The sequence below is a fragment of the Carex rostrata genome, chromosome 1 (assembly GCF_964058835.1).
Source record: "Carex rostrata chromosome 1, lpCarRost1.2, whole genome shotgun sequence".
Lineage (NCBI taxonomy): Eukaryota > Viridiplantae > Streptophyta > Magnoliopsida > Poales > Cyperaceae > Carex > Carex rostrata.
Genome location: NC_135918.1, coordinates 10,971,952 through 10,986,307, shown reverse-complemented (window position 1 = coordinate 10,986,307; position 14,356 = coordinate 10,971,952). Strand labels below are relative to the sequence as shown.

Sequence of the window (14,356 nt, the reverse complement as noted above, 5' to 3'; positions counted from 1 at the left end):
GATTGGGATGTGCTTATTTACTTCCTTTGTTTTTCTCTCTCAATGTTTGAAAGAACGAAGTACTGTGTGTGTATATATATATATCTATTAGACTGCCTTCTTGGATTTGGGGGCCCATAGATCGAGCCATATTTGAGCAGTACACGATTTCCTGGACCTTTCTTTTTGGTCCAAAGCATTTTGGTCTAGTGAACTGCTCTCGGGTAAGGGCCGGGTGGGCCGGGCATATGTGATTTATGCTGGTTAAATTGTACAATGTATCAATTAATCACCGATTACATAATTTGCTTAATTACCATATTGCATATAATGATATCAATTGATAAAATTGTACAACATAACAGTAAATCATAAAATTTAATGTAAATTGTATTAGTAGTAAATCATAAAAATGTAGAACATAGTCAATTTATTGGCATTAATAACGTGTCTCCAAAATGAGAAACACAATTAAAATTTAAAAATACACCAGCATATCAAATACAGTCATACAAATAATTATTCAAACTTCATCATTAAATTCAACCTAAGCAATTAATTAATTATTAGAAGCATTACCTTCAAATAATAATTGTTTCTGGACAATTAAGAGTAATGGATGGAAATAGAAATAAATAAGATTAATTAATCCACTCATACAATGACATAAAATTTCAATAAAATTTACTAAGGATTTTCCTACCTTTATCATAATTTTAAAATTGAGATTTAAAGATTGGTAAGATTGAAGTAAAAGTGTACATAAAAGATGGTAGAGTCGGAGCGGTTGCTTTATTTTTGCAATTATTTTTGTCACCATCTAGTTTGAAATACTCAAACATGACAAAATAAAAAGCATAGTATTTTGTAATTCTTGCCATTTTATTTAAAGTTCACAACAATCGTAAAAAAAAAATTTATCATGTAGTTGCCGTCATTAAATTGTCTATCATTAAATTAAAAGTTTGAATAATCAATTTGAACCATTAAAATTTATTTCCATGTGAAAATGTACTTGCGAATCAAATTTTATAGTTTTTAGAATATTTTATACTATTTCTTTAGATAGGTAGAAAACCATTACTTTTGAATAGTTGAGAATTTTCAAAACATGTGATTTTTTTTATCTTTTTAAAAAAATTACAAAATTCTAAAAAATATAAATTTTGATCTACAAGTATATTTTCATACAAAAATCGTATTTTCTAAACGTTCATTTTATTTTTAATAGGTTAAATCAATTACTAATTATTTTAAAACAATGTTGCTTAAATCAATTACTTTAAATTGCATAAATTTAATTAATATATGTATAATATAATATATGTATATATAATATATTTACATATAATTATATATAACTTAGGTTTTTGTACAATATATTCAGTGTTTTAAAATTTGATATACATATACATATACATATACATATACATATACATATACATATATTCGGTGTTTTAAAATGCGGTCGTATGCGCCGCATTTGCCACAACATGCGCTATGTATATATGTATAATATATGTATATATAATATAATGAGGTGGGCTACGGTGAGTTGCGAAGTAAAACGCGTTTCTACTTCACGCCGTATTTTTATTGTGAAAGTCCAAACGATCGATCCGAACCGTTAGATGTTTAATCCATATTGAAATGTGCTTGGAGACCAAATTTTACATTTTTTTTGAATTTTTTTACTATTTATTAAGCATTTTTTAAAATTGTTGTTTTGCTGTAAACAGTAAAAAACAGTAAAATTTTCTGGACCATCAGATCAGCGACTTTCAAAATTGCTTAATAAATAGTAAAAAAATTCCAAAAAATGTAAAATTTGGTCTCCAAGCACATTTCAATATGGAGAACAAGATGAACGGTTCGGATCGACGTTTTGAACTTTAAAATCGCAAAATATGAGCGTGAAGTAAAATAGTCGCTTTACTTCGCAACTCACCATAGCCCACCTCTAATATAATATATGTATATGTATATATAATATAATACATGTATGTATATATATGTATATGTAATATAATATATGTATATATAATATAATACATGTATAATATATGTATATACATATACATATAAGATGAATGCTAATGTTATATGTTTATAAGTGAAAAAAAATGTTATATGTTAATAAGTGAAATATGTTATGACATATAAATAATTCTATGATCAAATTTTATACAATTTAAGTATTCTTAGGTGACATAACAACAACCATTAATTTTACATCATTGAAAGATTCAAATCATTTTATAAACAGTAAAACACACATCAAATTTTATTATTTTTATAAACATGATATAATATATATGCATAACATATATCATACCTATAATATTAATTTGTAATTTTGGACTTGATTATTAAATTTTATTATTTTGGACTTTCATTAATTTTCTCTCTGTCAATATGGTTCGGATAGGCTATAGTATATACTGTAGGAATTATAAAAATGTGACTTGATAATTTTATGTATATATATATATATATATATATATATATATATATACTATTTGATATTGAACTATTCAGATTTTAAAAGTTGAATTATAAACACGTAATAATATTTATACGACACTGTTAAAAAAAATAAAATAAAAAAAACAAAAACAAAAACAAAAAACAGAAAGAAAAAAAAAAAAACAGTATACATACTGTAAGGGGTGGGGGGAATTTTTTTTTTAATTTTGAAATTTTTTTTTTTAAAAAAAAAAAGGTACATGGGTATACGGTAGGGGTGAAAACGGATCGAATACGGATCGGATAGTGATAAAACCATATTCGTATCCATTTTTATTTTCCGGATACGGATACGAATCGGATATTAATCGGATACCACTACGGATCGGATATTAATCGGATACGAATACGGATCGAATATTAGTCGAATACAAATACGAATACGGATATAAATTGAATTTCTAATTCGGATATATATATTATAAAAAGATTGTATAACATCTGTGGAGTGAATTAAAATTTTTAATTGTAAAACAACAAGTATCCACATTTGAAATCAGAACAAAACTAATTAACTAATGTGTTATTTAATAAAAATAAAATGACCCATCATAAACAATAAATTACATCAAAACTCAATTAATTAAATGAGAAAATAATTAAAAAAAATAATTATTAGTATTTTTAAAAATTTATTATGGATTTTTAAACCTAAGATTTAACTCAATGAGAAAAATAAAAATTCAAGATGTTGTTTGAATGACGATAGGGTCTCATGGCAGGACTTCTCACTCACGGATGGCCACACAGATCTCATCTCTTAATTCTTCTCTCTCTATTTCTATTACAGGCGGACCCCACCTGTATCCGAATATCCGAAAAATTATCCGAAAAATTCAAAAATCCAGATATCCGAAAAATTATCCGATTATCCGAAAAATGAAAAATTCGGATATCTGGAAAATCAACGTATCCGAATTCGGATAATTATCCGAATCCGTATCCGTATTCGCTTTCAAAATTAAAACCGAATTCGTATCCGTATCCGGATAAATCATATCTGTATCCGTATTCGTATCCGCAAATTATCCGTATCCGACTATCCGAATCCGAAAAATTAAAATACAAATCCGAATTCGGTCGGATAATATCCGACCCGTTTTCACCCCTAGTATATGGGTACGGGCACGGGCATGGGTACACGGGTACACGGGCACGGGCACGAGTATGGTTGGATACGGATATGGTCGGTCCGGGTATGGTCGAGTATTTGCCCAAAAAATCGTTTTTTGCCCGTACCCGTGTACCCGTTTACCCGACCTATACCCGAGCTCGGACACGGGTACTCCGGGCATAGGGTACGGGCGGGCAGGGCAGGGGCTGCCCTAGGCGGCCAAAATCAATACACTAAAACACACATTTTGAGCCGTGATTTTTATTTTTACCCATTTAAATAAATATTTTGTTAAAAATAACCAGATTTTAGAAAAAATTATAAAAATGTCCAAACCGTAGAGAATATTTACGATTCGGATTTAAAATTTCAAACTGCACAGAATATTTACGGTCCGGAATTTTTTTTTCGGACCGTACAGAATATTTACGGTCCGAATTTTCTTTTTTTCTTTTTCAATTGAGTGAAGTTTCATACGAAAATTGACCGACATACAGTCTTGATATCTCACGATCTGTTTGGAGATTTCGTGCGAAACTTCACAGCCTTGTTCTATGATGTCAAGACTGCATGTCGGTCAATTTTTAGGATTTTTGGAGATGTTTTGCTATGTTAACCATGGATGCAAAGTTGGGCTCATAATGCACTCTTTTAGTAGTTCGGGCAATTTTTGAGACCTGATATCTCATGATCTGTTTGGAGATTTCGTACGAAACTTCACAGCCTTGTTCTATGATGTCAAGACTAAGCATTTAGTCTGAGGTAGCTGAATATTTGTCTTTAGATCAAAACCAGGAGAGATCCCTTTAATATTCGTGCCGCAACGGATCGAACGAGAGATCAAAACCAGGAGTTCATGCCTTTAGTCTGAGGTAGCAGAATATTTGTCTTTAGATCCGTACCGTCCAATTAGAATCCGAATCTCCAGTCCGAGTTGGGAAGCATGAGCCCCTTTAATATTCGTGCCGCAACGGATCGAACGGTCCGGATCTAAACTCAAAATTTTTGTTACCTCAGGCTATTAAATTCTGAAAACCAGAACCAGGCCATATCAGACGAGGGGGAGGTTTCCTAGACAACTAGTTGATTTTCTCCATTTGAGCTAGTAAGATCGATCGATATTTCCTTTTGAAAGCGAGAGTAAGCTCTTGAATCAGCCATGGCGAACGGTACTTGTCCTTCCCTTTAATTCCTTCCCACATTAATTCTTTAATTCTTCATCGTTGTTTGTTTCCCTTTTCTCATCATCGGGAGAGTCCATCCAACGAATTTCAAAGTTGCCTGTGCCATGAGACTTTAATTGATTTAATTTTTTGGTTCAATTGGCACCCTTTTTTCAAGGAGAAAGGAATTTCTTGAGAAGAAGGTGCTAATTGACTGTTATACCGAGCCTGATTGCAGTAGAAATAGCCCATATTGCATTTGTCAGTATGTATTTATTGATTGTTATAGTGAAGTGATTATCAACTGTACTCTACAAACTAAACACAGTGCTGAGAATCATAGTTATATGATTTCAGGAATGAACAAGGCTCAATTCAATGTGTTTGGGGAGCATGCTCCGTTCGCATTTAGAGGTCAGAATCTTAATCTTATTTTGTTTTATAGTAGCTATGTAGTGAACTGTAATGATTTTTTACTTCCCGCAACACAAGTGACTCACTTCTTCACTGTATACATTATATCCTGGTTTACTTCTATATTTATTTTATTTTTGTGATTACATGGCCCGTAGTTCTATCCTGGTTTACTTTAGTTTACGAATGTGATGGTCCTTTTGATAAACTGGATTCGCATATTTCTCTGGCCAATAGGTTAATTTGGCCATAGTTGGGATTGTATTTCTAAGGGGGTATTTTTTTTTTTTAGAAGAATCTTTTTTTTTAAATGCATAATTATATTAAAGATCCTCATGTGTACCCTTGCACGCCACCAATTACTCTGCATACGCCCCGAGTTATTACCCATAAAATACATGAGAAAAATCCTAATTATTTCTCACCAGTTCATGTAGTTTGGTCAAACATTTATTGAAGAAAAATGTAAAGAGGATTCTCATGGGCTTATATTACTTTTCTTTGCAATACTATTGACAAAGAAATATTTGATACATTTCTTACATTTTCAGATGCATATGTTAGTACAACTTAAGAACAATTGACTTTATTGGATTTGTGAAATAACATAGTAAGTATCCCTCATTTAGGTCTCCTTGGCAAAGACAAATTCAATCAGGTTAGGGGCTACAAAACCATCACCCAATCTCCTATCGGGATGGGTAGATATCCCCTCTCTACCCGTCATAGTGTTCCAATTGGCACAAGCAGGGGACTGCATGCAGGTCGGGCCTTGTCGGGTCCTGCGGCGAACCGCCCGCTATCACCTCACCTTCCTTTGAAGAAGCCGCAGTTCAGCGCCACCTTCTCAATCTCACATCGTATTTTTGGTATGGCTTTGGGAACTGCTATCATGCTCACGCCTCTTGCTTACAAGTTCAGCCTCCAGTTTGATGTTTGAAAATATTTTTTTAATTTTGAATCATTGTTGTTGGTTTTGGGAATTCTCTGGGTTTGTTGGAATGGTAATTTTAGGTCTTTTGTTTCCTCGGGGGTAATTTCAGTTACTTCTTTCTTATTTAGTGTCCATGGTTTTGAAAATAAGCAGCAGCTGATAACTCTTTGAGCTTCTTTATATCTGAGTACATCTGTGGGACGAAATTCCTAATAATGGAGTTATATATTTTCCTAACTTTTTTCTGCAGATAGATCCCATTTATGTTTGTAATATTTGTATACCATTTTATATTATAATTTTCAAATTATTAAATCATCATATTAATCTATTTGTTAACTTTTCTGATTATGCAAGCTATTCCAATTTGAATCACAAAGCCAAATGGTTGTATATTCTCAGTTGTGCTTGAATAACTGAGATCTAAATTTATGTTTTCTTAATTGTGAATGGAAACATAAAACTGATGCATAGAATGAAAAAAAGGCAGACTATGTGATTAGAGGATTGATAATTAATTCGAAATTTCTATCTTTCAATTGTAACAGTAGGTGGATCAAAACATCTACATGCTTAATACAAAAGAAGAGATAGAAGAGATAATATATGTAAGTATAATTTATTGCACAACACGTAATAATAATCTCCATGTTATGTGTATGAGTAGTGTATTAATGGTCGGGCGGGTACGGGTACCCCGGGTATACCCGGGCACGGGTATGTCTCGGGTACGGGTATGACGGTACTAGGGTATACGGGTACGGGTATGTCGGGTATTTTTTTCAAAAACCATACCCTACCCGTCCTATACCCGTACCCGTGTACCCTTGACGGGTAGGGCGATCCGGGTACGGGTATTTTTTTTTTTTTTTGCTGTTTTTTCTGGATTTTTTGTTTTCGTTTTTTTTCCTGTTATTTTTTTTTCTGTTTTTGTTATGTTTTTTTTTTACTTTAAAACAATAAAATATAAATATAAATATAAATATAAATATAAATAAAAAAACAGAAATTAAAAAACAGAAATTAAAACAGAATTTTAAAAACAGAAATTACAAAACAGAAATTAAAAACAGAATTTTAAAAACAGAAATAAAAACAGAATTTTAAAAACAGAATTTTAAAAACAGAAATTAAAAAACAGAAATTAAAACACAGAAATTAAAAAATAGAAATTAAAAAACAGAAATAAAAACAGAATTTTAAAAACAGAAATTAAAAAACAGAAATTAAAAAACAGAAATAAAAACAGAATTTAAAAAACAGAAATTAAATTGAATTTGGGGTTTGAATTATTGGGTCGGGTATAGTGTTTGGTAAATGCCCCCGGGGACCCAACCCGGACCGGTCCGCCCGTGCCCGTGCCCGGACCGGACCGTGCCCGTGCCACGGGTATGCACGGGTACACGGGCACGGGTATTAAACGGGCCGGACCCGGTTTTTTGGAAAAATGCCCGTGAGAACCCGAACCCCCGTACCCGTGACGCCCGTGCCCGTGAGACCGTGCGCCCGTGCCCGTGAGCCCGTGTGTCACACCCCAAATCCACCGGGTCTGACAGCCTGCCGCGTGTATAAATCAGGCGTCACATATACACGCAAGGCAGTGGATCTTTTATATGCATTACCAATATCCTCACTCGCTGCGTCCGCATAAAATAACCTGAAAATAATCGGGAGGGTGGGGGTGAGAATAAATCCTCAATGCGAATTTGCCACATATGAATTATTGGACTTGCAATCAAACTCTATATTCAACAATGAAACTCAAACAATAACAATGCAAACAGTTATATAAGAAACATAAATAACAGAATGCCATTACTCGACAACAGTTAATCAACCTGAAACACAGTTTACGGAATTTCCAAGATGGTTTTCAACACACAACATATATTTTGGCTTAACTCGATTCCTAACTCAGTTCAATTGGGCTTGTAGCAATTACAGATGTTCTCTCGAGCTGAACCGTTATCAAACCCACATCTGTAGGGTTACAGACGCCTACAGATGGCCAACCAAGCTGAACCTTTATCGGACACCCATCTGCAATTGCTGTTTGGCTTAACCATTTCCTAAGGTTCGGTTACAAGTCACCAATACAGGTCAACTTGACACAAATGCAACACACGGAATCAAAGTTACCTATACAAGTCAACTTTGCTAAATCTCAAGCAAATATATCTCAAAGCCACACATACAGGTTAGTCTCACAAAATCATAACACATGGTCAACGGATAGCTCACCGTCACCTTATCCAGCCACCTTAACAGGTCGGTCTGGCAAATCCATAACAGGTCAAACGCATAAGTCAGCAGCGTCACCCTATCCAGCCACCTAAACAGGTCGGTCTGGCAAATTCTAACAGGTCAAACGCATAAGTCAGCAGCGTCACCCTATCCAGCCACCTAAACAGGTCGGCCTGGCAAATTCATAAACACAGGTCAACGGATAGGTCACCGTTACCTTATCCAGCCACCTAAACAGGTCGGCCTGGCAGATTTATTCACATCAAGAACAATTAATAGAACTAATCAAATAATAACCATACCAACATGCCAATCAACCTTAACTGAAACAATTCAATCATTCTCATCTATTCAAGAATCAATATGCAGCATGAATTCCAAAATATGCAACAATTAATCATTCAACATGACAAACGAATAAACAGTTTAATTCCTGAAAATAAAGTATCAAACAAGTCCAAGAATCCCGCACCTTATTATGACGAGCGTACAGCTTAATTACGGATCGGGCGTCTCGAATTACCTCGCGATATCTGGCTCGACTGAGCCTACACCTATATTATACGATTACTTGGTTTAGTTCGGTTACATTCTCAAACTTAAATTCCGAAAGCCGTATTTTAATTCGTCAATTCTTTTATACCTTTTTGGCTCATTTATAATCATTTTAATTCAATTCAATTTAATTAAAAGCCCATAATTTAGCAAGGGTTTAAGCCGCTAATTTACAATTCACAATTTACTCCAAGTCCATTTATAACATTTCTAATGCGTAGGCCGGTCATTAATTCAAAACCTCACATTTTCACATTTAGGCTATTAATTTATACTACTCTACATAAGGCCTTATATTTTACAATTCATACCCCTTATTTTTATAAAAATTCCCAAGGCTTGTATTTTGCACAAAACAACCTTCAATTTAATTTATTTATATTTTTGGGTCCATGTCAAGTCAAGGACTGCTACACACACAAAATCAGCACCATTTACCGGGAAAATCAACAACCCGAGCAAAGGTGTAATTAATTTTAATTCCCTTTACAAAATCCTAACTACAATTCCCTTTAATTCATACACATCACTGTGGTATATATTTTACAATTTCCAACCATTAATAAAACCATTTTGCAATATAACCCCTTATACTTAATTTATTCGAGCAATTCGATCGAGTCGGGAAAATCAACAACCCGTACTCAAAAACTAGAAATTTCACATCCTACGACATTAATCGGTTCATCCAGACACCAATCAAGAGGTTTAGAATTTATTTTGGGAAATTACCCGAAATAGAAAATGTCAAAAGAGATCGACCGGTTCCGAGGGTTTCGTCCCGCCTTGCAGCCACCTCGCTCGAGTACTAGGAATCACCATAGCACCCCAAGATAGCACCAATCGAGCACCGAGACAGCACCGAGCCTAAACCCTAGTTCCTAGGGTTTCAAGGGAGGGAAGGAGAGGCAGAAACCGAGAGAGAGAGGGGGCGGCTGTGGCTCTCATGGGCGGAGAGGAGGAGAGGAGAGATCAGAGATGGGTCCGGTGGGGTTCGCCGGCGACGGGAGGGGGCGGAGCCCCTCTCTTTTTTTTTCTCTTCTTTGGCGTAACAGAGAAGGGGCGGGTGGGGGGGTCTGTTGTGGGTGTCGCCAACAGAAAGGGAAAGAGAGGAAAGAGAGTGGGGAGAGGTTTATTTGGGTTGCTTTGAGATTGGTGCTAGATTAGATCCAAGGGTTCACAATTATATGAATTTTCAATATAGTTCCATTTAATTGATTTATGGTATGTTTCTTTTATAAATTCGAATCGAAGTTTCATAATATTTTGCGATTAATTTCGTGTGAATATTTTGTACTTTTATTTCTCTATTCTAATATTCAAATCATTCGGTATTAATTGTACATCTTTATTTATATATATTTATTTAATTAAACTTCTATAATTCATTAATAAACAAGATTTATAAATTTCATAATTTATGTGTACAAATACTTCGTATTGTTATTTTTTTATTTTATGTTTAAACTCTAAATTTTAATATACAAAATTTTATACTTCCTTTATATTTCGAAATTTTAGTTTCGTTTTAGTCGGTCAGAAAATTTTCTGAACGATCGTTAATTTAATTAAACTTTTTATTTAAGCAAATTGATCGGTTTATCCATTTAATCAAGTTTTAAAATTTCTGAATGTAACACCGTGGCAGAAATTTTTTTTTTTTTTTTTTTCTTTTGGGTCTAAAATTCGAAATTTGAAATCAAATTCTCCCCCCCATTCCCCCCATGCCCCACATCCCCACTTTCTACCCGGACCCCTACCCATTTTTTTTTCAGTTTTTTTTTTTTTTTTTTTTAAATTCAAATTTTAATCCCTCCAAACAAAATTCTATAAATATACACCCATTCCTTACAAATTTTCACATCTCTCTCAATATTTTCATCTCTCATTCTCTCAATCTAATTATTCTCCAATTTTAATTTTATTGTTAAAAAAAAATAGTTGTTAATTTAACAAATACGCAAACACAAACACAAACACGCAAACGGAAAGGGAATTACGAAGGTATTCTCGAAGATTTTCCCACGAAATTAAAAAGGCAACATTAATTTTTGTTAGATTACATTTTGTTAGATTAAATTTTGCTAGATTAAATTTTGTTAGATTGAAATATTGAATGTTAGATTTATTTTTGTAGAAAAAATTTAGAATTTAAATTGAATGTTTTTTTTTTTGAAGGACAGCTCGAGACTGTCAATTCCTTGATAATAAAAAGAGTATTTACAAAGGAATTTAAATTGAATGTTAGATTTAGTTTATGTTAGATTTATTGAATGTTAAGTAATTAGATTTGTTATATTTATTGAATGTTAGATTTATTAAATTTCTTAAGTAATTAGATTTATAAGATTTATTTTATGTTAGATTTGTTAGATTTATTTAGTTTATATTAGATTTGTTAGATGTGTAGTAATTATATTTGTTTTGAATATGTGATGTTATATTTTATTTTTGAAATTCGGATTTATTTTTAATAGGTTAATAAAAGATGTTAGATTTATTTTGTTGAATATGTGAAGTAATTAAATTTGTTTTGAATAGGTTAGATTTTATTTTTGAAATTCGGATTTATTTTTAATAGGTTAATAAAAGATGTTAGATTTATTTTTTTGAATATGTGAAGTAATTTGATTTGTTTTGAATAGGTTAGATTTTATTTTTGAAATTCGGATTTATTTTTAATAGGTTAATAAAAGATGTTAGATTTATTATGTTGAATATGTGAAGTAATTAGACTTGTTTTGAATAGGTTAGATTTTATTTTTGAAATTCGGATTTATTTTTAATAGGTTAATAAAAGATGTTAGATTTATTTTGTTGAATATGTGAAGTAATTAGACTTGTTTTGAATAGGTTAGATTTTATTTTTGAAATTCGGATTTATTTTTAATAGGTTAATAAAAGATGTTAGATTTATTTTGTTGAATATGTGAAGTAATTAGACTTGTTTTGAATAGGTTAGATTTTATTTTTGAAATTCGGATTTATTTTTAATAGGTTAATAAAAGATGTTAGATTTATTTTTTTGAATATGTGAAGTAATTTGATTTGTTTTAAATAGGTTAGATTTATTCTATTAAGAATGAGTGCCAACACAGCGGAATCTCATACGCGAGCTCTCAGCCCGATTGCAGAGCCCTCAGCGGAATCTCGTACACGAGCCCTCCCCTACTTCCGCTCAAGAGATCTCGAGGAACTTATGAAAGAAGAAAATCCCGAGAACCTTCATGAAAAGTCCCAACAACGTACAAACAAAGAACCGGTGGATTTTTGCAATCCCTGTCACCAATATGGGAAGAGGAGCGAGATGTTCTGTTGCGCGGAATGTTTGCAAGGTTTCCACCCTTCCTGCATTAGCGCCTACCCGACACGCACAAGGGAGGATATAAGGTTCAAGCATTTTATATGCCCACCATGCGCCTTAGACAAGTCTAAGCGAAGCAGGCAAAAGAGAAAACGAAAGAAGCAGTGGAACTCTGATTCCGATTAGGATTATCTCAACATTGTATTATTTTTATTTTCAAACGCGAGCTATCAGTTGCTAGTTGTAATTTCCTTTATTTCAATGTTATTTTTCCTTCATTTATCTCAATTAATTTTTTACTTTCAAAATTGAGTATTTATGACTTTAATTCACAACAAATGAAATTTTTATCTTTTGATTTTCTTATTTTGTCTTGTATATATGTATTATTTATTTTTATAGGAAAGATATAATTACATAAGCAATTAAAATGTGTAAATTATAACAAAAATTATTGAGTTCAAAAACAAATATAATTACTTATATTTCAAATGGAGAGTGAACAAATAAATCAGAATTTTTATAGGTTATAAAAATAGATTATAACCTATCTTTATCAAATATAATTACTATGTCAAATGAATTTTAATAGATATGAATTTGGATTTATAATTGATTGATTTTCAAAGAAAAAAAAACAAAAAAAAAAACAAAAAAACTGAACAGAAACAGAAAAAAAAACAGAACAGAAAAAAAACAGCGAACAAAAACAGAAACAGAAAAAAAAAAAAAAAAAAAAAAAAACGGTCCGGACCCGGACCGGACCGGACCGCCCGGCCCCCCGTACCCGGACCGTCCTGCCCCCGAACCCGTGACGGGCACGGGTATTAAACGGGCAGGGCAGGATTTTTGAAAAAAAAACCCGTGATGCCCGGCCCGTTGTGCCCGTGTGCCCGTGACCGTGGCTACCCGTGCCCGTGCCCGGGTTTTGCCCGGACCGCCCGGCCCGGCCCGTTTACCAAACACTAGTCGGGTATAAGGGTACGGGTACGGGTACGGGTACGGGTACGGGTACGGGTACGGGTAAGGGTAAGGGTAAGGGTAGACGGGTACCCGGGTAGGGTAAAGTCGGGTACGGGTATGGTCGGGTATTTGTCCAAAAAAACCTATCCGGTCCGTTTTTTGCCCGTACCCGCGTACCCGAGTACCCGACCCATACCCGGGCTCGGGCACGGGCGGGTAGGGTAGGGTATACCCTTAACGGGTATAATTAATACTCTATGTATGAGTATGACAATAGTTATTGGATCAAAAGACCTCGTTCAAATCATAGTTATCCCGTCTCCTTCAGACTTCTAACCCATCAACTGTAGATTAAATTCAAATTTTAATTGTTTGTTTTAACCATGGGATAGAAATCACAGTGCTCAGTAAACATTAAAGAAAGAAGAAAAAATGAAGTCCACGGACATACGGAAACAGGAGGTGTTCATATTCAACTGAGCTAGTACAACTATTGGATTATGATTACAAATTAACGAGAACTACTTGTAACGAATGTTTCTCTTCTCTGACAAACCAATATGCTCTCTCACACATCATACTGCCCACTTAAACAAAGTATGCAGCAGAGAACAATCGACAATAAATAGTTGAAAATTACGAAACATTTTTTTTTTGACAAAAGAAAAATTACAGAACAATTAAATAAATAAGACTTCATATCTTCCGTGGCATTGCCTGATGTCGAGGCTTATTCAATGGTACATAATACTTTGAATTGGAGATGGCTTTAGGCTTTGGTCCTATGTTGCAGCTCCTGTTGAATTTATGTTCAAGTTGTAAAGTACGCTGATCGGTGATGCAATCATGCGGAGGTTTCATCTTAACAGTGAATTTTACTCTACTTACCCCGGGGTGATGAAATCTTGGAGGTACACGGGGGATGGGACAGATCTTTCGGCCGAATCCGTTGCCCTCGGTTCTCTGTGGCAAGGAAGAAAAGAGCATGTATTGTAAGATAGATTCAGTAGCCAAAAAGTTGATTTAGGCATCTGGTTACTATCAAATGTATTGCATATTGATTATTGAGTTAATTAACATGTCGTGGATTTAAGAAAGATGGAAAGTAGATTGCCCATGAGTTGGGGCAATTTGTCTCTGTGCGGAGCTTTGTATAAAAA

The 14,356-nt window shown here is 33.6% G+C and overlaps 1 protein-coding gene across 1 annotated transcript; it reads left to right on the top strand.

Annotated features, from left to right (window-relative positions):
• Positions 1 to 4,676: 4,676 nt before the first annotated feature.
• Positions 4,677 to 6,367, top strand: LOC144566205 (succinate dehydrogenase subunit 3-2, mitochondrial-like). Its single transcript, XM_078316154.1, has 3 exons — positions 4,677 to 4,788; positions 5,140 to 5,196; positions 5,826 to 6,367. The coding sequence occupies exons 1-3, from the start codon at positions 4,779 to 4,781 to the stop codon at positions 6,134 to 6,136; spliced, it is 378 nt and encodes a 125-aa protein (XP_078172280.1). The 5' UTR covers positions 4,677 to 4,778; the 3' UTR covers positions 6,137 to 6,367.
• The last annotated feature ends 7,989 nt before the right edge of the window (positions 6,368 to 14,356 follow it).

What these genes read in the sequence shown, in the direction of transcription:
- LOC144566205 (XM_078316154.1), top strand. An exon ending in TGCTCCGTTCGCATTTAGAG is followed by an intron (nt 5,197 to 5,825) that starts GTCAGAATCTTA and finishes TCCCTCATTTAG; the next exon opens with GTCTCCTTGGCAAAGACAAA.